This window comes from Pygocentrus nattereri, chromosome 17, assembly GCF_015220715.1.
Source record: "Pygocentrus nattereri isolate fPygNat1 chromosome 17, fPygNat1.pri, whole genome shotgun sequence".
NCBI classification, from domain to species: domain Eukaryota; kingdom Metazoa; phylum Chordata; class Actinopteri; order Characiformes; family Serrasalmidae; genus Pygocentrus; species Pygocentrus nattereri.
Window position 1 is genome coordinate 33,937,937 of NC_051227.1, and position 23,754 is coordinate 33,961,690.

Here is a 23,754-nt window from a genome sequence, read left to right on the forward strand (position 1 = left end):
GGTGTTATGGGCCAAATTTAATGGACTGTTTTCTCCAAGTGCCCTCTGGGATTTTGGGTGGGGTTCCGTGTTTATCACCAGCCATTAAAGCCCTGCAGGCACTCCCCCCTCCACCTAAAATCATATCACTGCCTTCTCCGAAATGAGCTATGGTGCCTTAGTTCCCCTGGAGGACTGCAGTGCGATTACAGCTAGAGCAGGCATGTTCTGCTGACTGCTTTGCGTGGAAAGGAGAGGTGCCTCTTAGGCCCGGCCTCGGCAAGCATAGTACAGATGGTCTCAGTGTGTTGCAGATTATTTCTCCTGATTGAAAAGACTGCCAGGCATTACTGCATGCCATCCATGTATCACAGAGCATGTTTCACTTACACTTGACAGGATCCTGCCACAACTCATCTGATCTGTCAATAGCAAACTCAACCGATCTCAAACATGCGTCACGTTCCACATTTCTGCACCTTTGGCAGATTACCAAACTGACAAGCCGTATTCAGCAAAGCAGTGGTTCTCAACCTGCAGATGTACAGAAGATAAATGTTTCTGTACATTTTAAAAGTCTCATGAAAGGGGCAGTCCAGCCTAAAACTAGCTTTTAATACGTTTGTTAATATTTTGTAAATCAGCAGTGAAACCTACAGTCTAGAAATCATGTTTCATTCATCTGTGTTCATTCACTACATTGCCCAGCATGCATTTCACAAATGTTATACAACCATTAGGAATCCCTGTGGTGTCAGTAGTAGCATTAATTAGCATTAGTTCTATCTTGATTCTATTCTATCCTGTCCAGGGTGTATCCTGAATTCCACCAAGTGACTGCTGGGATATGCTCATATATGTGTGTGTGTGTGTGTGTGTGTGTGTGTGTGTGTGTGTGTGTGTGCGTGGAGCACAAAATGGACACTAGAAACAAGTTTTTGTACTCTTTCTGCCAGAGAAAAGAAGCCAATCTGAGGTACAATATCTGAACAGTAATCCAGCAAGGCTTTCCTTCCTTGCTGACTTTAGCTAGTTATCCTCCTGAACTGATGAGTCATTTCAATCATTCAAGTAATGCATTCCCTCTCCATATTACTGACGATTTAAACACACTGTATGCACTTACACGGCTGCAATGAGAAAACTAAACAGTTTTTAAAAAGTTCCTCCCACCTTCTAAATACATCATCAGCAAGGGGCTTTCTTACTCTTCTAGTTGTAGTAGGTAATCACTAACGACTACTGCAGCACCACTACAACTGATTAGCATGTTTACAACAGACATGGTAATGTTTAATTTTGGCTACAGCGACCTTTTAAAGCCAAAATCATTTTTTCCTGCCTACTAAGCGTAGCAGCAAATACCCTCAACCTACTATGTCACAGTCCGAACGTGCTGTATGTCCGGCGCTGGTCTGCTGCTCAGGGTTGCACGTAAGGTCCCTTTTTATGAATATTTGATTGAAATTAATGTGCTGAAGAATAAGATGCATGTCCTGGGCCTCTCACTGAAGACCAGAAGAGCCAGACAGCCTTCCAGTCCGTCGAGCTATTACTAGCTCCCCAGGGTTAGGGTGGAACTCAGGGACTGCTGGAGAGTGATCCCCACAATGGCTTTTATCAAATCACCAAGCTTTCAGTCTACCCTTCCCTGAGCTAACACAACAGAACCAGGGACCCTCAGAACTTAAAGGCCCTTGCTAATTTTACCAAAATTGAGCAATCCTAGAGAATATTGTCTTTTGGGGTACAGCTGTATGCTAAAGTTTGGGCACACGTGACCATTTTCAAAGGAGTGAAAATAAGTCAGATCTTCTATAGAGAAAACACCTCTGCACATTTTAATGCACAATCACTGTTAAACCAAGAACTGTGTACTAAAATCTTTCATTGTTTCCTGTAGAAGATGTATTAACTTATTTTTACTTAAAAAAAACTAAATATGTAATTTGACCAGGGGTTCGTTTAATATTGTAATTAAATTATTGTAATCAAATTACAATATTATCTGATTGCACAACTGGAATCGGACAATTTAGTATTTTGAATTTGGCCAATATTTATTGCAATCCTATGTAAATAATGAGTCAGGTACAAGCTCTCACGCTGTATGTCAAAGCATAATTATACATAACTCATAGCACTAAATAGTCGATCACCTCTTTCAATGTTATTCAAATAGACAACTGATTTACATTTATGGAGCAAATAATGTTGATGATATCGCTCTGTCTAACTAGTTTAGTACATTTCATAGTAACTGTTGCCAGGCTGGGCCAACAGAATGCTGACAAAATTCTTATTCAACTCAGCGAGAAATTGTTGTGATCTTTGTTTAGACTCGCTACATAAAGTTAAATATGCTACCCAGCATAGCTGGACTGCACATAACTGCATGTGCTGTATGTCCGGCGCTGGTCTGCTGCTCAGGGTTGCACGTACGGACCCTTTTTATGAATATTTGATTGAAATTAATGTGCTGAAGAATAAGATGCACGTCCTGGGCTTCTCACTGAAGACCAGAAGAGCCAGACAGCCTTCCAATCCGCCAAGCTATTACTAGCTCCCCAGGGTTAGGGTGGAACTCAGGGACTGCTGGAGAGTGATCCCCACAATGGCTTTTACCAAACCACCAGCCTGGGACTGACACCACAATGGCTTTTATCAGATAACCAAGCTTTCAGTCTACCCTTTACTGAGCTAACACAACAGAACCAGGGACCCTCAGAACTTAAGGGCCCTTGCTAATTTTACCAAGCCTGACCGAACTCTTTAAGTGGTTTTTGAAGCACTCAAGCACTCAAGTCATGCCTCAGGGCGCAGGGGGGGATAAGAGCACATCCACAATGCACCAGGTGAAAATAAACATTAGTTTTTGCTGGAGAATTCATATGATTTCTATAAAACAGCCCACACCCTCAGCACATTAAAGTGCGGTAACCAAAAAAAAGACACATTAGAAGAACATCACTAGCTTTCAACAGAAAAGCCATATCAGCGTCAATACACTGAGTGTGGCAGAAAATGCTAAAATCAAATGCTATCGGGAAAAAAGAATGAATCCGGTCTGATCCTATAACAAATCTGTCTTGAAACAGCTCACATACACACTACGTGATGTGATGTCTATAGCTGTGTATCTTGCCCTGTGTAGAAGTGTGTTTGAGTTTAGATGCGCATTTTAAAGGGGGAATTCCACTGAATTTTACAGTAAACAGTGGTTGAGATATAAACAAACTCAGGGTGGTTTTAATGTTAAATCTTCAGGCTAGAAAAAACTTACCAGCTCTTATATCTTTATAGTGGTGGGGATAGGACCAGAGATCATAATGTGAGCAAAATAAATATAGCTATTTTATTTACCATTTACCATTGCCCAATAACCAGCTACTGGCATACGTTAGCAATTTTTACATCTGGGCAACAATAAACAGGATGGAATACATCTATTTTAAAATACTCCGAGGGTTTTACATTTACTTCTTCCTTAATAACACAAAAACAACTGTATCGTTAATTATTCGATCGTTTACAGCAATTCACTACAGCAATTATTCTACATGTTCTGTTAAGGCCACAATTTCCTTTGGCCTGGTGTTTCCATTTTTATTCCATTATTAGTGGCATGTAACTATTAAAAAACACCATCAAACACTGAAGCGTGCCATTAAGTTCCTCGCATGTGGCGCCTCACTCTCCAGAGAATGTTACGACACTGTCAGTGCACACAAGTCACTGTTTACTCTGCTTGAGTCACGAAAATCAATGACCAAAGTTCTCATTAATCCACACAATCCCAGTCCCAGTAAGAGCTATACAAGCCAAGTAAGCAGATTTTGCTGAAAGCTTGACTCACGTAATATCAGGAGGAAGGAAATAAAGGCGCAATACAGACGCTCCATCATTCTCTTCAGTTCTCAGTCGCTTACATCTGCTGGAAATGAATATGACAGTTTATCATCTAGTAATACCCCATCAGTGCTACTGCTTTGAAGGGATGGAAGGTAAAGCCCCTGTCAACATGATTTCAAATATTTACATTTTTGGTTTAATAGTAAAGACAGAAGAAGCATTCATCAGTATTACATTCAAGAATATATATATATATATATATATATATATATAAATGTATACAATTTAATAGTAGATAAATGCTCCAAAAATTCCAGACCACTCTTAACTGTGTGGGCTTGTCACAGTGCGTCTCCAATACAAGGACTGCTCCTGTGGCAGTGTTGAGTGACCTCTCCAATCAATGTAGTTCAGTTCTCCATGTTTGAGCCCCCCATAGGAAATGAGGCCACTTTGCTCTACTTGACCACTTTCAGTGAGTAAAGAGTACAAAATGGAGAACAAGCTGTCTAATGGTCATTTGCATTTTGCAGAGCTGTGTTCAAAATTGTTCACTATTCACTACACAGTGCTCTTTTTTTTTGGATGGGTTCCGTCATTTTGTAGTGGTGTCCGAAAACACGGTGCAAAAGATCCAGTGCACTCAAACAATCCCACAATGCACCACAATAAGTACTGTACAACGGATGTGCTCTAGAGGATTGGTGCTACCCATAATGCACTGGATTGTTTGAAGGTTCACATGCAACTTCTCTGAGTATGATTACGGAGCCCACCGTCTCCACAGAGCTGTCTTCAGACCTGTCACAGATGTAAGCAAGCTCTACTCAAGTGTGCAGTCAGACTCAGTGGTTATAGTGGACTGACTGCAGGATATTTATAGCGTCTAAGGGACGGAATCTGATCTGTCATGCGCAAACCCATATGATGTAGTGTCCGAGATCGTTTACTACCATCACCAATTCTGTTCCCTAAAACAGCATTCACTATGGTGATCAAGACTTCTGAAGGTTGGGTATAGTGATTAAGGTACCATTTCATCAAAGAACTTTCATTTCATGTCGGGTTAATCACGGTCCGATATCTGAATGCTGGCAGCACTAACATTATATCAGTAACCTATAGCTAGCTAGCTAACTGCTGGACAGTGCTGGACTTCTTTCCAATGATCATATCTGATGCAACTGCAATCAACAAAACACACTTCTGCAGTCTGGCCCAATGTCCTGCCTATAGCATTAGAAGATTGGTTAAAATGTGGATGACTCATTGACTACAACCAATCAGCACTTCTCTAGTCTGTGTCTTTGACCCACCTCGTGTGGAGTAAATCCAGTCGAACATGCTTTTTGGTTTCGTGAGAGATGCGGGAGGGAATGAAAACGTGCTGGCGTTATTTCGACAGCGAGAGGAAAGGAAGCGGAAATAGAGGTTTAACAACGCAGCTGGCCAAAAGCTCACTGCATTCGGTCATTTCATTTTTCTCACTCTAGACAGACAACGGTACATTCGTGCGCTCAGGACCTCAGAATGAGTTATGTGAGCCTACAGCAGAGCTTAAGCCAGCCAACTTCGCAGACAAGCCTCCAGAAAGTGGAACTATATCATGTCAGAACAATAATATTTTAATAATTCAATTATACATCATTTCTGGTCATTTTCATTTCTATTTCCACTCCTTACAAGTACAGACAGACGCAGCTTGCTACTTCTATAGATTTCATCTATGCTCTGCTTAGACTAAATGAGCTGTTTCCATCAAATCATATATATATATATAAAATCATTATTATTATTATTATATATATTTTTATTCTAGTATATATATAATGTATTATATAATAATATAATATATATAAAATAATGATTATTTATATATATATATATATATATATAATTATTATTATTAACATATATTTTCTTATTTTAATATTAACACTCTTCTCAGCAAATAAACACAAACTACACAAATAAACAGATTTTGAAAAAAAAAAATTATATATATATATATATATATATATATATATATATATATATATATATATATATATATATATATACACATATATATATATATACATACAAAAAAAATTCAAAGCCCAGTATAAGGAAGCCCAGTATTATTATGTGTAGTTAAACAGCAGCTCCTGGTTTGACCAATCAGTGCTTCAGTAAATTGTCCTCATGAAGTAACTGATGATATTAACGAGTCTCTGTAGCGGCTGTGAAGGTGTCAAGGAAAAATACGGTAACAAATGTTACTGACTATTAAACATTATAGATTTTTTTGTTAAATATGTATAAAATACAGATACACATGTATAATGTTTGAATAATGTAATTATAATCTAATATAAGCTGTGAGAAATTTTTATACTAGAAAATGAGTACTGGCCCCAAAAATTGGTTATCAGTATCCTTGATTACTAATAATCAGTGTAGATATCAGCCCTGAAAACCATTAGCCCACCCCTAGTTAGGAAGGTAGATAATGAATCATTTTAGTCCTACATTTAAGGTGGAATTCTAGCTGTTGCACTCTAGTAAATGAAGATAATCGTTTACAGTAGGATCCTGCAACAGGTGGTCAACGCAAATAGGAAGCAGCATTTAGTTTCACTACAAAAAATGGTGCACCAACAGCACTGGGACTCGGAGCAGCGGGAGAGCAGTAACTTTATGTACAGGACGCGTATATATTACTAACACTGAAAGGAACTTTGGCAGATTTGAAGTCACCACCAAATTTAGTTACTCATGAAAGAAAAAGTAATTCCAAAAATCTCTCAACAGAAAAGACCAACAGCATTCTTTCTCTGCCAGTCGACAGTCAATACATAACAGATAATGTAGATAACAGAAGAACGTCATGAAAATGAGTAGATATGGGATTTAATGTAATGTTTCACCAACTGAAATGCTGATATGTAATATTTTGATTGAGTTGCTGTACCAAGCTTATCCTTTTACATTTGTTTGATACAAAGATGCCAAGGCTGTAATGTTCCTTCATGATCTGACTGTTAAACTTATGCACTGGCCACAAATAACCAGCAACAATATGAGACATCAACAGGCTGCTCGCTCCAGAGTCAGTTCACAAAATGTTTTAAACTAATAGTAATAATTGTACTCATTTCTTCATTCTTTCACTATATGAAACGAAAACAATATGAGCTTTAGAATGTCTTTGGAACAGCAAGGACTTTAGTCTTAACTGGCATCAACACAAAGACAGAGGAGAGGCAAGCTTAAAAAGCTCTAAAGACAAGGAATGGAGGGGCTGAGTAGAGCTGGGTGGTATAATGTGTGTACTATGGTAAATACTATGGTATTATTTTTCAGTTATACATCTGAAAGATAATGAGCTTTATATCTATGACATACTGCTAATAGCAATAGGGACTATTTTAAGAGATTCTTTACTCAGTCCAGTTCACCTCAATATGTGTCAGGTTCATGGTTCTGGATTGTTCTGAAATAACAGATTAAAAAAAAGAAAATGTATGAATATTTTACACTTTTTAATAAAAATGTTATGTTCACATCTTGAGACGTTATCCAGCCAGTAATATTTATGGGATATGCAGAGGGGCTCAAGCCATGTGGTTACAGAGTGTGACCCCACTTATTTTTAAGAAGAATTCTTCAAAGACTTCTGAAGGCAGTGTGGTAGCCTATATATTTATTTTTGTTTACCAGACAAAACTGCAGCTATAGTTACTGGATATAAAACACTCCAACCTTAAAACTAAACCCTTTGAGGAAAAGGAAACTTTCAATGAAAACCATTTGTTTAGTGACCATCACAAATGAATGATGGTGGTCAGATTATTATAGATTTATTTCTGTAAGTACAGTACTTCACTATTTTTCGCCTGGGCAGATACACTATCGAGGTCCAGTAGCAACATGTTTCATAGTAGCAGGAATGTGGCTGAGTCAACCCAGTCCATTCATTTAGCCTGCCTCGCACACCTACACTTATTCACTAGTCATTAGCACTCACCACATCTTAAAAGCTCTAACAGGAAACAATTAGGCAATACCCAATCTTGTAAACAGAGCGCTTCAACACTTGCCTCTCAATTTGTTATCTACTAGCCAGAAAGTACACACACGCAACATACGTTTGGATGTTCCACGACAGAGGGCTATTTAAGGACACCAGATGCAAAAGCCTCTGAGAGAACAGCAGCTGGGGACCTTAACTAAATACGTTAAGGGGGGAAAGAGCTAAAATGAGCCAGACAGCTCAGTAGGCCTCAGAGGCATTAATGTCCAGAGGTAGGAAGCTGCTGGTTTGTGTTTCAGCTTTCTACTCTGGACTGCAAGACAGCCAAACAATTACGCCTTGTTATTCAATTAAATCAGTGCATAATACAACTCGTGACCTCGTACACAGGTTCTGTAGTTCTGCAGGGAAGGAAAACCCTGGCTTTCTTAGCTGCCCCCTACTTGAACTGCAGAAGGCTTAGTATGGGGCGTTGGCCACTTACTTGGAGAGCGAGACGCCTCCTGCTTTCCCGATGAGCTCCTCATGATGCAGAACGGCCTCATTCCAAGGAATGTTGAGGAATTTCAGCAGTGTCCTCATCCACTTCTCCGGGTGAAGGACTAGCTGCTCGTAGTGCACGGGTAGGCACTTGTCTGCCGCCTCCAGGCACTGCGTGTACATGGTCTCTATGGCCCGGTTCCACTTGGTGAGGCAGTCCCGGTAGCTGTTCAAGTCAAAACCGGCAATGGTCACCTTGCGGGAGATCATGGAGTGGACGGAGGCCCGACCATCGCGGATCATGAGGATGAACTTGGCGCGGGGGAAGATCTTAGCTAGGTACGTGAGGGACTTGAGGGCAAAGGGGTCTTTGTTGCACAGGTAGGTGGCTGGTTCACCATGTTTCACGATGATCTCAAGGAGAAAGGCCTGCATGGCCGAGTCCAGCACCTCATCAGTGACTCCGGCCTCATCCAGTCTCATCTTTTCTCGCCCTGAGCGGCTCCACATCTGCTTCATGGCCAAGATGCGAGGGATGACACGCGTTTCTTCGCCACAGCGAACCTCTGGGTGGGCGTCCAGCATGGCTCTCATGAGCGTAGTTCCACTGCGAGGCACGCCACCAATGAAGATGAGGGGCATGTCCTTGTTGTAAATGAAGGGACTACTGAGGTTGTTGCCTGTGCGGAGCGTGGCATGCAGGCTGCCCAGCAGCGGCGGTCCGCGCTCTTCGATACGCTGGTGGCACTCCATAGCATGCCTTCCCAAGTAGAAGACTGTGACCGAGCTGATGACCAAGCAGGCCACCAGCAGGTTCTGCTTCAGCTTGCCAATCATCTCAGGGGCAAGCAGAGGAGCCAGGGGCAGGCTGGGTGAGGGTTGTAGAAAAGGGAGTGGGGCAGGTTGGAAAGGGGATGATGTCGGACGAGGGGAGGGGAAAGGGAAGAGGAAGACACCCTTCACCACTCCCTGGCGGAGGACGAGTGAAGATCAGGATCAGCTGCGTGCAGCTCTTGTCGAGTGCCCAGCTCCATCAGGCCTGAAAGAAAAACAGAACAACGCTTGGTCATCCACTCCATAATTTAATTTTATATTGCCCCAAAATATATACTTTTGCCACCGCATGTAAAACTTTACAATATGAAACCCAGACTACAAAAATCTACAAAAATGGCCTTAAAGTTACACTCAGTCTATTTATAATGTCCATTTTTACCTCTTTTTTTTCAATTAAATCTACATAAGTATAGTGTGAAATGAGCTTCATGTCTATTACCGCTTTTCTGCAACACTTCCTATCTGGCATAGCTACACTTTGTATCATGAGCTATGCAGCGCAGTGGTTCTCATCCAGTGCTTGGTAGCTTTTCGACACAGTATTCTTTTTATGTTTCATTCATTTGACGTAACGGATTAGAACCTCTGACCAAAACATAAAACACTCTGGCGGAGTATAGATTTCAGAATTCTCATGGTTCTTAAATATGAACATGTATAACATTCAGGAGAAGCTTAATTCTAAATTTCTAAAACTTTTATTACCCTTTGAAAATTCTAAAACTCTGTCTCATTCTTAATTAAAACATTCAACAAATTCCATAAACACTGAAATGAAAATGAGCAGTTGATGTGCCAGTGATGGACCAGCTGCACCACTGAGGAAAAGAAGAAGCATATCAAACTTCATCATATTGAGCTATAAGCAGAATTGGATTCTGCAGAGAGATCCATGAGAAAGAGATACCGTTCTGATATAAGACACTGATCGGGTCAGGTTTCAGTCATTTGCCTCGTGTTTCAATCCAGAGTTGCTTTTCCTGCTCTCAGTACGAACTTCAGCAACAGTTCAGAGATCTCCAGCAGCAACGAGATGCATGACCTTGGGGTCTGTAATTTGCTGAGCAGTACACAGAGAGTGTCTAACTAAACACAGAAGGCACCACACATAAAACTCCACCGCACAGCGCTGGCTCAGACTCGATGGTTGTGTCCTGAGGTTTTCCTTCTGTGCTATTCTCTGACCAAAGTGCAGATCAGTGCGGCACGCGTTGCCCTGAACTCGGAGCTTCTACATACTGATGGAAGGCAGGAAGAGGAAGGAATTATAGCAGGTCATTGCATAGCTGGGAGCCGCATGCTTCCTGCTACCCACTCATTTATAATAAGCAGACAAGTGCTCTCCTAGAATTGTGGACTAGATTTCATACAGCATGCACATTTTCTCTTTTCAGTCTCTGAGTATGAATGTGTTTATTACACATGCAATATAAGGTAATAAAAAGAAAAGGGTGCCTTGAATAAATTAAGTAGTTTTGTTGAAGTGCTTCTATGCATCATCCGGAGGTTCACTGGAGCAATGCCCTAGAAGGACACTTTTGGCTCCCTACAGAACCTTCCGATGGATTGTTTTGCAAATTCTACTCTAATTTCACTCATTACGCTCATTTTTCATAGATCTGTATGTCCAAGTCAAGCATAATTAAGGATCTCTTATTCATTAAAACAAAGCATAAGAAAATTCTCACACTTGCAAACCTATTAGTAAAATTAAAGAGACAGTCCAGCTTACTACATCTGTTGTAAACATGCCTAAATGCCTCCTTTGTTGGTGTCACAGTCGACTCTAGAGTAGGGCTGGCCAAAGCGTAGCCAGCTGGAGGACAACTGATTTGGCCATACAATTACCCCTTACTCAATGAGAAATTGAACGGTTTAATACTATATGCACTATAACTCATTCTTATTTTTTCTTTTTAAAATGTAGCATTTTAGTAGCAAAATAGAGTGTAAAATGAATATATACATTTTTAAAAGCACATTTGAAACTGTCCTGCCTTCCTTCTTTGTATATCACTCTGTATTTATGACCCTCAGACTCACCACAAATATGGTTTAGGCAAAAGGTTTGGGCACCTCTGCTCTAGAGCAGGATTTTCTGTTTTAAAGACTAGCAAACCTCCCTCCTGATGATATGTCTTAAAGGTGGGAGGGAAATTACAAATGCTTTGAGGTGGATACTTGAGGGCAGGCTATTTGAAACCTTTATTTCCCACTGCCTGGGTAACACAGAAGGAAGACAGATAGCTAACACTAGTGCTGGGAAGCCGAACATCATGTCTGTTTTTATTAGCCTCTACATCAGAATTTCTTTCTTGCTTTAAGGCGGTTCCCAACAGCTGTACAGTGTATTTGCGTAATGCTAAAGCATGCTGGGTGCACGGACAAAACTCAAAAATGATACAAAACCTTGAATTCTGTCCAACTGAGTCTGAGGAATGCAGTGCTACACAGTTACAGACTGTTCATTATTTCTTTCCTTCTATAGCCCTAAGAGAAAGAGAGAGAAAGCAAGCTGACATCACTAAAAGCCAAAGAAGTGGGAGGAGTTCAGTTCAGACATGGTCAAGGAAAACGCCTACGCTAAACACGATGAAACCCTGGAACAAACTGCTTCCCTTTTACTTGCTGTTTTACAAACACTGGAGAAATTACTGCAGTCCATCAGGAATGGCAGGCATCCGGTCCTCACACTGCTTCTGACATCTTACCGATCCTCACTGGCCACTAACAAAAAAGCTGAGAAGACACACAGTACAGCTGCTGCTGTCTATTCAATGAGATCAAGCATGACAAAGGCAACCAGAGAAAGCTGGGAAGGATTTAATCTCAAGGCATTTATTGGGCTTGGCTCACTGACAGATCTGTTCCACTTACAAAAAAAACCCCAAGATTATATCAACTATTTTGGATAGGAAAGCCATAAAGAGGTCTGAAGGTCTGAAGGTATGAAGACTGAAGGTCTTCACAGATATGACATGTTAAGAAAGCCTGGGTTTGATGGAATGGGGCCTGGAGCCGGAGCAATTTCTCAGCCACAGGCTATTGCTGCTGACATAAGAGAGCATGGTTTCCGTTTACCAAAATCCTCAAATGCACCAGATCACCACCACTGAAAAACGTCTGTCCCAGCAAACACAGCAGATTCTCATCTAAAGAGACCTAACTGTCCCTCAGAGGGATAATACATCAGCCATTTCTCTTAACAGCGAAATGGCCTGGGTACAAAACCCATACCATTATATATAACTACCAAAACATCAAAACATCCTATATTTCAGATCTCTTTTCCTGGTCAGTAGAGGAAATGCATGCTGAGTGGGAGCTGATGCAGCAAGAGAGAGAACAAACAATATGCAAAACTAGTACAAACAGTGGTTGGATACAGAAAGAACATTTTGTTAAGTTATACTCTGAGTCTTTGTTTGAATTTCTCTTACATGCAAACAAAAGACATTCAAATTACAAAACAGTCCAGAAATAGTCATTCTGTGCCTACAGTACTGCGCAAACGCCAGAGACCAGCCTTCATTTACTTAAACTTGAAAACAGGAGTTTTCAAAACTGGAGGTCAAAAACTACTGAAAAATATAAAGAAAATGAGACTCCAAACTAAAGTCCGACGCCTGGTAGACCACCAAAACGGTCACCATCAGAGAAACAGGACTTAAATTTTTCACCTTTGAGAGAGAGGAGAAAATCAAGCTCCACTCTTCTCAACTCAACACAATGAGTCTGGAAGGATGTGTAGCTGTCAAGAAGCCAATACTGAGAAAAGGGAACAGACAAAAAAGAAAAAAATACTTGGAAATAAAACAAAGAAGCTGCTGGTGTTCTCAGAACAATGGACTGACCACCCCCCTTTCCAGACCTCAACATCACTGAGTGTGTTTGGGATTACTTGTATAATGAAAACATGCAACCAACTTCTAAGACTAAACTTTAAAATATCCCTGCATATTTCTTTAAAATGCTGAAAGCAAGTCCTCCAAAAAGAATGGAAGCTGTGATAAAGGCAAATGGTGGACAGATTAAATACTAAAAAATAATACTATATTCAGTTGTTGGGGATTCTGTGTGATCTTCTACTAAACGAAACTGGAAAACAACTAAATAAAGGGTAATCACTGTCATCCACATGCACGTTTTTGGATATCACTGAAGAGGAACCAACTCAGAAGACCTTACAACTGATTTACTACTGTGGTTAAGCAATGTTTGGTCTCACGTTTCATCATGGCGAAACTGAAATCAAGAATGTGTTGGTATTAAATTAACAGCACTTCCTCACTTCTGTTATAGATATCCTCCACTGGATTGCTCATTGATCTGTTTGGGAAATCTCTATGGGCCAACCAGACCACATTAACACTTAATAATGAGCACTCCAGCAAGACCTGACAGACATGTGAAGGGTCTCTCCTGTCTTTTGCAAAAAATGGGGGGAGTCCAAGCAAAAAGGAAACAGATTCTTCTATCTTGCTTCTAGAGTGGATGTAACATCCTGCTTCTTCAGTTCTTCCCATTTCTTTGACAGGAAGGTATCTGCTGCTGGTATTTGTTTTACCATTATCACGACAGGCTTTCACATATTACAGATGTGGCTCAACCAACCAAAAAGAATGCTGCTTAAGGGAAACTGGGCTAATCCACTCCACATCCCCCAGTCTTAAGTTCCGTAGCAGACAGTCACAGCGTTCAACCTCCTCCCCCCGATCTCAAGTCTACATCCACTATGTTTCCCAATAATCATTTCTGGCCAAATTGGATGCCTTTTGAATGACCCATCTTTGACTCACCACTGAGAAATGGAGATATTCTGGAGCAAGGCTGCAAAGTATATGAGTTGTTAAGTGTTATTTCACATGTCTGAATAAATCGAGGCTAACAGGCTCAGTCATAGAGGTCTACTCTGAAGAGCTCATCTTCCCACAAAACAAAACACTGGTCTCTCCTTGGGAGGTTCATTCCAAAGCAGCAAATCAAAGACCCCAAATAACACCAAGCCCCAACGCCACATGGCAGATTCCTTAGACCTCTGCATGCCTTTTTAAGCCGACGTTGGCTTAAAAGCTAAAAGCACAAGACGTAGTGTAAAAAAAAAACAAACAAAAAAAGGCAGTTAAGACAACACAATCATTTAACAGGCTGGAAATATAAGAACTTCTGAGTCAGCACCAACAACACAGCGGATACCACCACTAACACGCTCACTGCTTATCTTACCATTATTCTCCTCAATCACGGTTTATGCGCAGGTTAATGCACTTATCTGTCAGAGACTGGCACAGACCATTTCAGATTTACTTGCATGAGAAAGCCATTAAGGAACTATGGGTTTACACACTTTGCCCTCAAACTCAGCAAGGGCATATTCAAATGTTATACGCTGCTTCCAACCACTCCATATATTCTACTCAATGGGTTCTATACCTTATGAGAATATATGAGAAATAAGCAGACCTGTGGCTCTTCATTCAGGCTGCAATGTACTTCTGAAGTAGTTGTAGTAGTAGGTTAGTGAATAGGACAAAGTCTTGCAATCAGTAAAATTCTCTTCCCTAGGCTGTGCTACAGGGTTCAGCCGTTATGGGAAAACAGAACATTCTTCTCTGATATAGAGATATGATATACAGAGATATAGATATTGAAATTTTGAGTATCAGCTGATACCAATCACCAATTGTCTTGAAACAGTTCAGTTAATTGAGTATCAAGGATGTGTATGGTGACTAATTTTGATATTTGAGTATCCAGAAGGGTAGGAAAAAGTAGGAAAAACGTATCTGGGCTGAAGTCGATGTGGAGCTGTGGCTTACATTTTTAGGTGAGAGCACTGGTGTTGCACTAAAATGCATTGTTTTATTAAATCATTAGGTTTTCGTGTTGGATGAGTAACAGAACGGAGACCGTCTCAGAGAAGCTAATGGGCAAAAACTACAGCTAACCAACACAACACTGGAGGCTGAGGCTAACTTCTCATCTTCTATATGCATTTTTCCTCTTTAGTGGATAATATTCAAGACATTGTACTGTGTACTGTGTTAACTGTTCGCGGCATTGGTATTCAAACACTGAAATCCCTGTTCCTTTTATTTCAGCTGTTTTTTTAACCCTTCCCTCTTCCCCACAGTTAATGGGGTATTTTTAGCCGTTTCTAGACCTAAAGTTAACACCTGCCTAGGCTATTTGGAGATAAAAACCGAGCTATCTCTGCCTCCACGTCTTTAACAATGCATCCTTGGCAACACGGCAACTGTTAGATCCTTGAATTTTGGTAGTAAAATTCAAGCAAAACTTTCTGAGCGAAACTCAGAATATTTAACAGGTATTTTGAAGTGTAAACCTGGCATTTCTCTGCACTGTTGGTCTGTATATTTTCTCTGTTTCTGAGTGATGAAGTGCAGTGAGTACTCGAATAGTGAGCTCAGTGAGTCCCATGCATGTCCTTAATGAGCATCTGAAATTAGACTACTGTGCTCAAACTGTTCAAACACTCTACGACCCCACAGGAAGAAGTCCACAGCTAACAGCATCGCATCACAGCGTGAGTGTGGGCTATTTCAGGCTAGACTTCTTGCACAATCAGACTTCACCCTTTGATATCTGATCTAGCATTTTCTGCTGATATCAGCCCAAAACGAAACCTGGTATCAGTCTGCTATCTCTAATTAAGAACGTGGAAGACACTCCCCCATACACTGACAAAGACACGCACACATAATGATGTACTAAAACTAAAGCCCGAAGAAAAAGGGCTAATTAAACACACCAACTTTGTCAGGCGGCCCACACCACTGGCTTAGATGAAGGCTAGCATCTTTGTTTAATTACAGTGAGACACTTCATGCTCTGCAGTGTCGAGGATCATAAACAACTCTGCACGATGCCATATGACTAAGCCTCGGTCAGACGCATAATGTCAGAGGTGTTATTTCTCCAGTCGCGACACATTCATTGACATGCATTTGGGATCTCGTTGTGACAACAGTCATTTTTTCAGAGCTATGTTCTATATTTTTGATGTAATTTAAACAGAATGTTTCCTGCTGTATTGACAGCAATAGGGCCCTCAATTGGATGGACACTAAAATTACTGTGTAGGAATTAAGACATACATAAAATCTAAAATCTGAAACAATCTAAAGCCACGTTTTCTTTTTAAGTGGATTAAACTTGGTCTTGCAAGGACAACACACATGCACAAATTATGACCTATACATTTCTATGTCCAATAAGGGAATGACAAGTATTTCTCACGCTCGGTGTACACTGGTCACTGCTAATCTTGACCACAGCTTCTGCAAGCTTTATCTTCACCAGTCACTCAGCTGATATGGCTTTTTACACCCACACAGCTTCAAGAAAATGCTCTCTCTTTCTATTCAATTCTGAGAAAAGGCTAACAACTAAGTGAAAACTAACCAGGCAAGAAGAAAAAAGCTACTGAGCAAGTCAGTCTGCTGTCTGTTAACTCATTCGGTCGTCCAACTGGCCCTGCAAGCTTTCCATAGGTGTGCATTCTCTGCATGCACAACTAGCTGTGAATAAGAAACGTACCTTTTTTGAAGCATCGCCACACAGAGCAGGACGTTTGAATGAGCCGTGGATCACCTGCTTATGCAGCATCTGTTTGTGTACTCATTTCTCCCTATTGTGTTCCGTGCATAAGCGATACAGGCTGAGAGTGCTGGACAGAGGAATATCAACCAAGCATGGTCATTAGCATACTAGACCACGCCCAGACAGACCTCAGAGAGGTCTGATCAGCAATGATTCAGTGTATTTTCCTGTTTTGTCTTGTTTTTTTTACTTCAAACAGTGCTGGATGTTTAACAGAGAACTATTTTATAAGTTCTACAAAGATATTTCACATTTTACACTATGCTCTCGCAAACTTTAACTACAGCACAGCAGGAAGGACAAGTTTGAGTACCCTTGCTTGCAAAATGTCACCTGAATTTTTTACCATCGCACAGCATCAGGTTTGCAGCAACTGGAAAAGCATGAAACAAAACACATCAATCAGCAGTGCCTTCTAGCGGCCTCGCAGCCTGGTCAGCCCAGCCGTCACTAATGGGAAAATATTGAGTGAGTGGCTGGACTCGGGCGAAACAAGTTGATCGGGAGTCAAACCATGACACGCTTCGCAATGCTGAACAGTGTTTTAAGCCTGTTTTCTGTTGTAGAGTTCTAACACAAATGAAGCTGACAGGTCCAATAACACATGTTTTTTTTTGACTAAGCACTGCTTAGTCTCCTGTAGTAAAGCTGGACCGGTATTAGCCTTTGTTTTCCTGCAGGTCAAAAGTCCAGCTCAGTGCTCTAAACAAACAGCTCAAATCTACCACTGGACTACTCTGACATGAAGGTCCATTAGTTAGAGTGGCGGCTCAGCTGACATGTGAAAGACATTCTAAATACACCGGTGATGAATGCTTTGAACTGAAACACTAATACAGTCCTGATTCTCTCCTGCTGGCGAACTGAGGACCAGCTGCGTAATTAAACACAAGGTAATTCACTTTCCTACAAAAGAAAAATCACGATTCACTCAAAGTTTGAGCGGAAGAGGATCAGGCGTCCAAGGCGAAGCACGACTGAGGAGGGTGATACTGACCGTTTCATTCATCGCTTTCACACACCAACTGTGTCATGATGACACAGAATGACACAAAGGCTACTGACCATGCATCTCTAGAAAACGGCCACAACTGCACTGTCCATGCTCTGTCCGTTCTGCATGCTGTACACACTGAGTCACCCTGATTAGTGTATGTAGCTTACGAGGACATGAAATCGGGGCGTCAGGAAAACCATATTCCAGCATCAATACAAACACAAGAGTTACACCAGCACACTAAAACTTCGCCATGATGCTGGAATAATGGTCCTCATTGACCAACCGTTCATTTGAAACACATCTTAGAACCCACTGATGCAGTTTTCATGATTCTGAACTTTTCCAGTGTTTGTTCTTAGATAAGAACAGAATCTAGACACACTCAAGAGCGCGAACAGTTCTGCGTCACGAATCTGATGTAGACTTTTTCTTAGGACCTTAAAGACCTATAAAGACGCTGGAGAATGAGGCTCGATGTTTTTATCCATGTGACAGCTGTGAGTGCTTCTATTTTCAGCAGATTATAAATCCTAGCTACATTTCAGTGGACTGTGGGTAAAATATCCATCTATCTCAGTATTTCTGTGGACTGCTGCTCAATGTGGCAGCACTCTGCTGTTAAGAAAGCTGAAGAACACGAAACACAGCAGTTGGCCATAGACATACATAAGTGTTAGGCTAGAAATACACTGTATCATCTGCATACACCTGATCTGTGCCACGGAAGGTCATTTTACGTCGTTTACAAGCCACGTTAATGTAATATGCTCTCTTTCTCCTGACGGCTGTACGAGCCCTCTCCTGTTTACATAACCACAGCCACAGGAGAGACAGGAGGAGTGAAGAGCCGTTTCTCTACCGTTTCAGAGCAATAACGTTAATAATACATCCCAGATTACATCCCAGTATGTTCTGTTCATATTCTGTAAGCTGACCCGCGGCGTAGCTTAACGCACGCACTTCTTCTGCCTTCTACGGTGGCACATATGCCCGGTCTGCCTCCTTAATTTCCGACCCAGATCCGCACTCACGAACGGGGTATGAACTAAATAACAGCCCCGGGCAGAAAGCAGCCTCCAACCCCGCTGAGGGAGAAGTGAGCTGAAGTTGTAAGCGCTGCTTTCACGGCGGAGGAAACCGAAGAGGAGCGTCTCTCACATCGTGCCATTACCGCTCGCTCCGCTTCTGCCTCGCTCCTCACAGCGCTGTAGAGGAACGCACCTAATCCAGAAGAGCCGTCCCGGGAGAGGAGATTAGCTGTCCAGGCTGTCCTTCAGAGCCGCTGGACACCAGTGCGCACACATTCCCGTCGTTTATCGCTCTGTTCGGCGCATAAAACTGCGACAGTGAAATCGACTCGACGCCGCTTTCACCACAACTGTATCACACAGAATGCGCGTCATATTACTGGGTTGCCAGGACTCAACAAATCCCCTCTTCGCGGTCAAGCTGAGGCATGGCCAATGTTCCGTCTTTAACGTCAGCAGGGAAAAGGACCGACTTTATAGATAAGCACGTCATGGAGCTGAGCGGCGCTGGCGATAAAGTCTCGCGCGCTATTTTTGCGAAACACGGCGCTACTGAAATCGCTATTTTAGTCAATCTGGCAACCGTGTTCCACGGTCGTCGGGAGACATCTGATTGGCTCGATCGCTGTGGTCTCCACGTCGCTGATTGGCTTAGACGCCGAGGGTAACGCTAAGCCCCGCCCTCTCCGGCTGAGTTTTGTAAGGTAGGCTCACGGTGCGGCTCGTGTTAAAGCGACAGCGCAGTAAATACAGCTGCTCCCGCAATCAGCGGATTTCTGTGGAAAATTTGGAGTCACGTTACAGGAGCTGTAGACAGCATGAACATTCCTTTCAATTCCAAAAGGAAATAGAAGTCAGACACTGGACATGAACACAATGAACTGGCATTATTTTCAATGGCAGGATATTTATAGTGCCTGTATGTGCTTGGTCATATTTATGGTGCAGTCTATTTCACATTAAATGGTCAATAGACCGTTAACTAAAGCAGATGTCCTTCCATGCATTATAGCCTATGTGAATGGAAGTGATTCTGAAAATGTATTGATTTTCTTCTTATAGGTCTGTGCACTCTCATGCCAAAGTAACTCGCTGGCAAAACAGCCATGTAGAGTAAGTAAATAAATCCCCACAAAGACATCTCAAAAGGGCAGAACTGACAGGCCTAACAGGACTAATGGTACTTAATATGAAAACAGAGAGCAAGGCCGTTCCTGTGCCAAAGCCCAGGGAAGCTATGAGCTGTTATTCTTAATTGTTTCCTGAATGTGTGTCTCTCTGTGAATCCAGGTGCACTTCCACGCTAAAGCTTCATCCAAGTCTAACAGAATTCCAGAGGTGTGCAGAATAGCCTAAAACCACAGTATTTTTGCTCCAATGAAATAATGACTGAAATAGAACTAAAAGTAGCCCTGAAATCAGCAGACAATCTTAAAAAGGATGGTTCCTCAGGGTTCTTCTTTAGAACCATGAGTTGTATCTGGAACCAGTTTTTGCTTACATGGGTCTTTACGTCGTGAGAAGGTTCTTTAGATTGATAGAGGATATGTTGTGTATCGTTCTATACTGATTGTTCTGTAAAGCTGCTTTGTGAAAAAGCGCTATATTAATAACTTTTGCTTGCTTTCTTGCTATATAAAACATTTTAAAAAATATATGTCTATGACCCTCAACCAATCAGACGGCACTGCCTTGAAAACTGGTACATTTCTGTGAGGGACATCACCACATAAGCTTGGGAATATTTTGAAAAACTGTTGTCAGTAAACATCTGTTGCAGCATCCATTCATGCAAGTTGAGAGGTTTAGCTGCACTAAACGCCTAAGTGAGCAATACATTCATGATATTTGTTCCCCAACAAAGCAATTGCTGTTACTGTAGTTAATTATAGTGAGGTTTACAGTGCATAGTGAACTAAAAATAGTGGCTATTCATATGCAAAAACATAAATTAGTCCCACGTATATTGATAATGCACAGAAATGCTGCCAGCTTCTCTGGGCTTGAGCTTGTCTAAAATGTGCTGAAACTTCCAGATTGCTTATTGAAACAATGCACATTATGTTTTCCAGGCCAAAGCAGAAAAGCACTATCCAGATTGTTGCAAGTTCAGAATCCAGCAGTTAGATGTTCTGCTTCTGTGGAATAGGTCTGATTCTGATGATCAAATCCACTGGAGAGGCTAGCTTGAAAAGTAGGCCTTTTCGAAGAGAATAAATATACAAGGAAAAGATAAATGGTATTATTAGACTGGATTGTATAGCAGGAAGAGCACTCACATCTGTCATCTCCTCCTCAGTTCAAGGCAGCTGTTAACAGATCTTAGTCATGCTGAGAGTCGCAGGGATCTGACCAGTGAGATCATGACTTTCATCACTACCGTTCAGTGATGGCAAAGCTGCCTTTCTTACCCTCATCACAGAACCAGCTACTGTGAACTACAGTAAGCACACAGTAAAAATAGAACCAGGTTAACCCAGAAAGTCTGTATGTGGGCTCACACTACAGTTCCTCTCCTCATAACCACATACTGTGACTTATAGTTATTTCATAGTAATTACAAAATCCTTTTAGTAGTTACTGAATAATAAGCCTAGGATTATTAGACGGGGTTAAAACAGATATTCAAATAACACCTGAGGTTGCTTTGCTAAAACCATACAGTACGTTTGCAGTAATTTATTGCCAACAAACATTTTACCCAAAAAATATATACTTTAGTGAGACAATGACATGCCATTGCTGGCATATGAAAACCATGTATCTCTGTTTTTCTTTTTATTTATGCACATGATTTTAGCATTGCAGCTGCAATTTACATTGTGTGTACATTTCAAGATAAATGAACCAATAGAAATATGTTAATTAATATACATTAAACCTAATGATTTTGCCTTCTCCTTTGTTTTATTTATGTATTTCTTTGTTTATTTTTTGGACAGCAGCAATGTCATAACCCAAACAATCGCGCGAAGAAACTGATTTTTAAAAAAAACAGAAAAGTAAGCTAATCAAGAGAAACCAACAAAACTTGTTAGAAGACTTTGAATCTCCGCCCCCACGGCACTATTTTAATTAGTTTACTGCTGTTTATTGATTTTAAGAAACTAGTCATATCATTCAACAAAGCACTGTTTAACTCAAACGAATGCTGTTTCATTTTTGACTATTATACAATATAAATATATATAAACGAATCTAAATTTATCCATAGATTTTGTATCCAGTATAACATTTTTCATCATTCTGTCTTTAAGATGTAAACAAAGTCATTCAGAGTGGTTTGGGGTGAAATGCTCTTTTCTGGAGAAACTTAGTGTCAGAACTGTTCACAGTGGTGGTGACAGGAGCCAGACGTCTGAAGCATTTGATGCCTCTAAAAGCAACTTCACATGAAGTTATGCCTGACATGGTTATTAATATAGTGGCTGATTCCTGTGACATTATTTTCTGATAGTTTTGAGATAGGATTTTAGCTGGACATGTCTCAAAATGTTCTTTTAAAATACATATATGGTGGAGAGACATGTTTGAGGCAAAATTAGTTTTTTGGAGGAATTTATCACTCTCAATATCGCATATAAAAACTTATTTAGTGCACGAAATGGCTGTATTTGTGTTGTAGATATCTCCACCCTGGGTCATATGACCACCACTGTAAAGAAACTTGTGACAGCAAGTTTCTCTACAGCACACCATTTCACATTAAACCACTCCGAATTAATTTGTTTACACCTCTGTGACTGAAATATGTAGATGTTCTGAAAAATGAGTTAAATTTGCCTTAGCAGTGGCTGTTACTGCAGTCTGTCTGTTATAGCACAGAATATAAGCGTATCACAAGATACAATTCAAGTTTTATCAGCTTACCGTGTTGAGGTCATGTCCAGACATTTCCTTTTCTGGAACATTGGCTATTCAAACACAACTTGCTTAGGACAGAAAATACATAGCAGGTGGGTCAGATATGTTATCAGTAACAATATGTCTGGAGACCAGGCTGGAAGGTACTGAGAACGTGCTATAAAGTGTGGGAACAGATGGGAGTCCTGGGAGAATGGGAGGAAATCACAGGCTGTGCGGTGTCACACAGCGTGTCTCCATGTTGGCCGGTGTGGAGACGCAGAGGGATAGGCTCAGGGGTAGAGGAACAAATGACACCTCCTGAGTGTGAATTCTCCCTCTGTTCTAAAGGCGGCTGGTGGGTGGCTACATATTGGTGAATGGCTACAAGCAGAGTCTAATAATAAAAGCACTTCATCACAGACATACAGAGTGTATATGAAACTTCGAAACATTAGAGCACCCATTTTCTGTATTTGAAAAATCCCTGCTGTCTTTTCACTGTGTGAACCTTAATTAATGAGTGGACCAATAGAAATGAACCAATTTGATTTGGAATAAACGCTTGCTACATTCATGTACTCTGAAGTTAGTTATGCAAGGTTTTGTTTGCAGTAACAATATATATATAAACATGTAGGCTGAATACTGCTGGACTACTGTATCACTAATCCACCACCCAAACAATATTTGGTCATTCTTTTACACTGAGGGACGGGCCAGCCGTGTTGGGTGAAGTGCCCAATAAGCCACAGCAATTAATAAGGCTTTTTTTTTCAGTATTTAGTGTGATCACGCTTTGCCTTTATTACTGCTTCCACGCTTTTCAAGATACAACCTTTCGTTTTTACAAACCAACCTGCACAGATGTCTTTTCACACTTCCAAAGTTCAGTCTTAGAAGTTGGTTGCATTTTCTTCTGCTCAAAATCCCAAACACATTCAGTAATGCTGAGGTCAGGACTCATTTGCAAGCCAAACAAAGAAGCTGCTGGTGTTCTCAGAACAATGGACAGCTATAGGGCTGAGATTCTTTATTTGATTTGCAAATTGTCTCCTTTTTTCCTTTCCTCAGTAACAGCTTTTTCACAGCTGCAC

At 41.0% G+C, this 23,754-nt stretch overlaps 1 protein-coding gene across 4 annotated transcripts in view; it reads right to left on the reverse strand.

The window, feature by feature from the left end:
- tpst1 (tyrosylprotein sulfotransferase 1) overlaps window positions 1–19,329 on the reverse strand; it is a 59,917-nt gene extending 40,588 nt beyond the window's left edge. Inside the window, exons 1-2 of one of the 4 annotated variants that reach the window (XM_017694788.2) lie at window positions 19,008–19,329; window positions 8,331–9,365 (exon numbers count right to left, since the gene is read on the reverse strand). In XM_017694788.2, coding sequence (XP_017550277.1) covers window positions 8,331–9,163 — 833 coding nt within the window. In that variant the 5' untranslated portion in view covers window positions 9,164–9,365; window positions 19,008–19,329. Of the gene's footprint in view, window positions 1–8,330; window positions 9,366–18,944 lie in introns of all 4 variants that reach the window. The other 3 variants (XM_017694789.2, XM_017694787.2, XM_037546388.1) reach the window with 3 other exon arrangements.
- Between the last annotated feature and the right edge of the window lie 4,425 nt (window positions 19,330–23,754).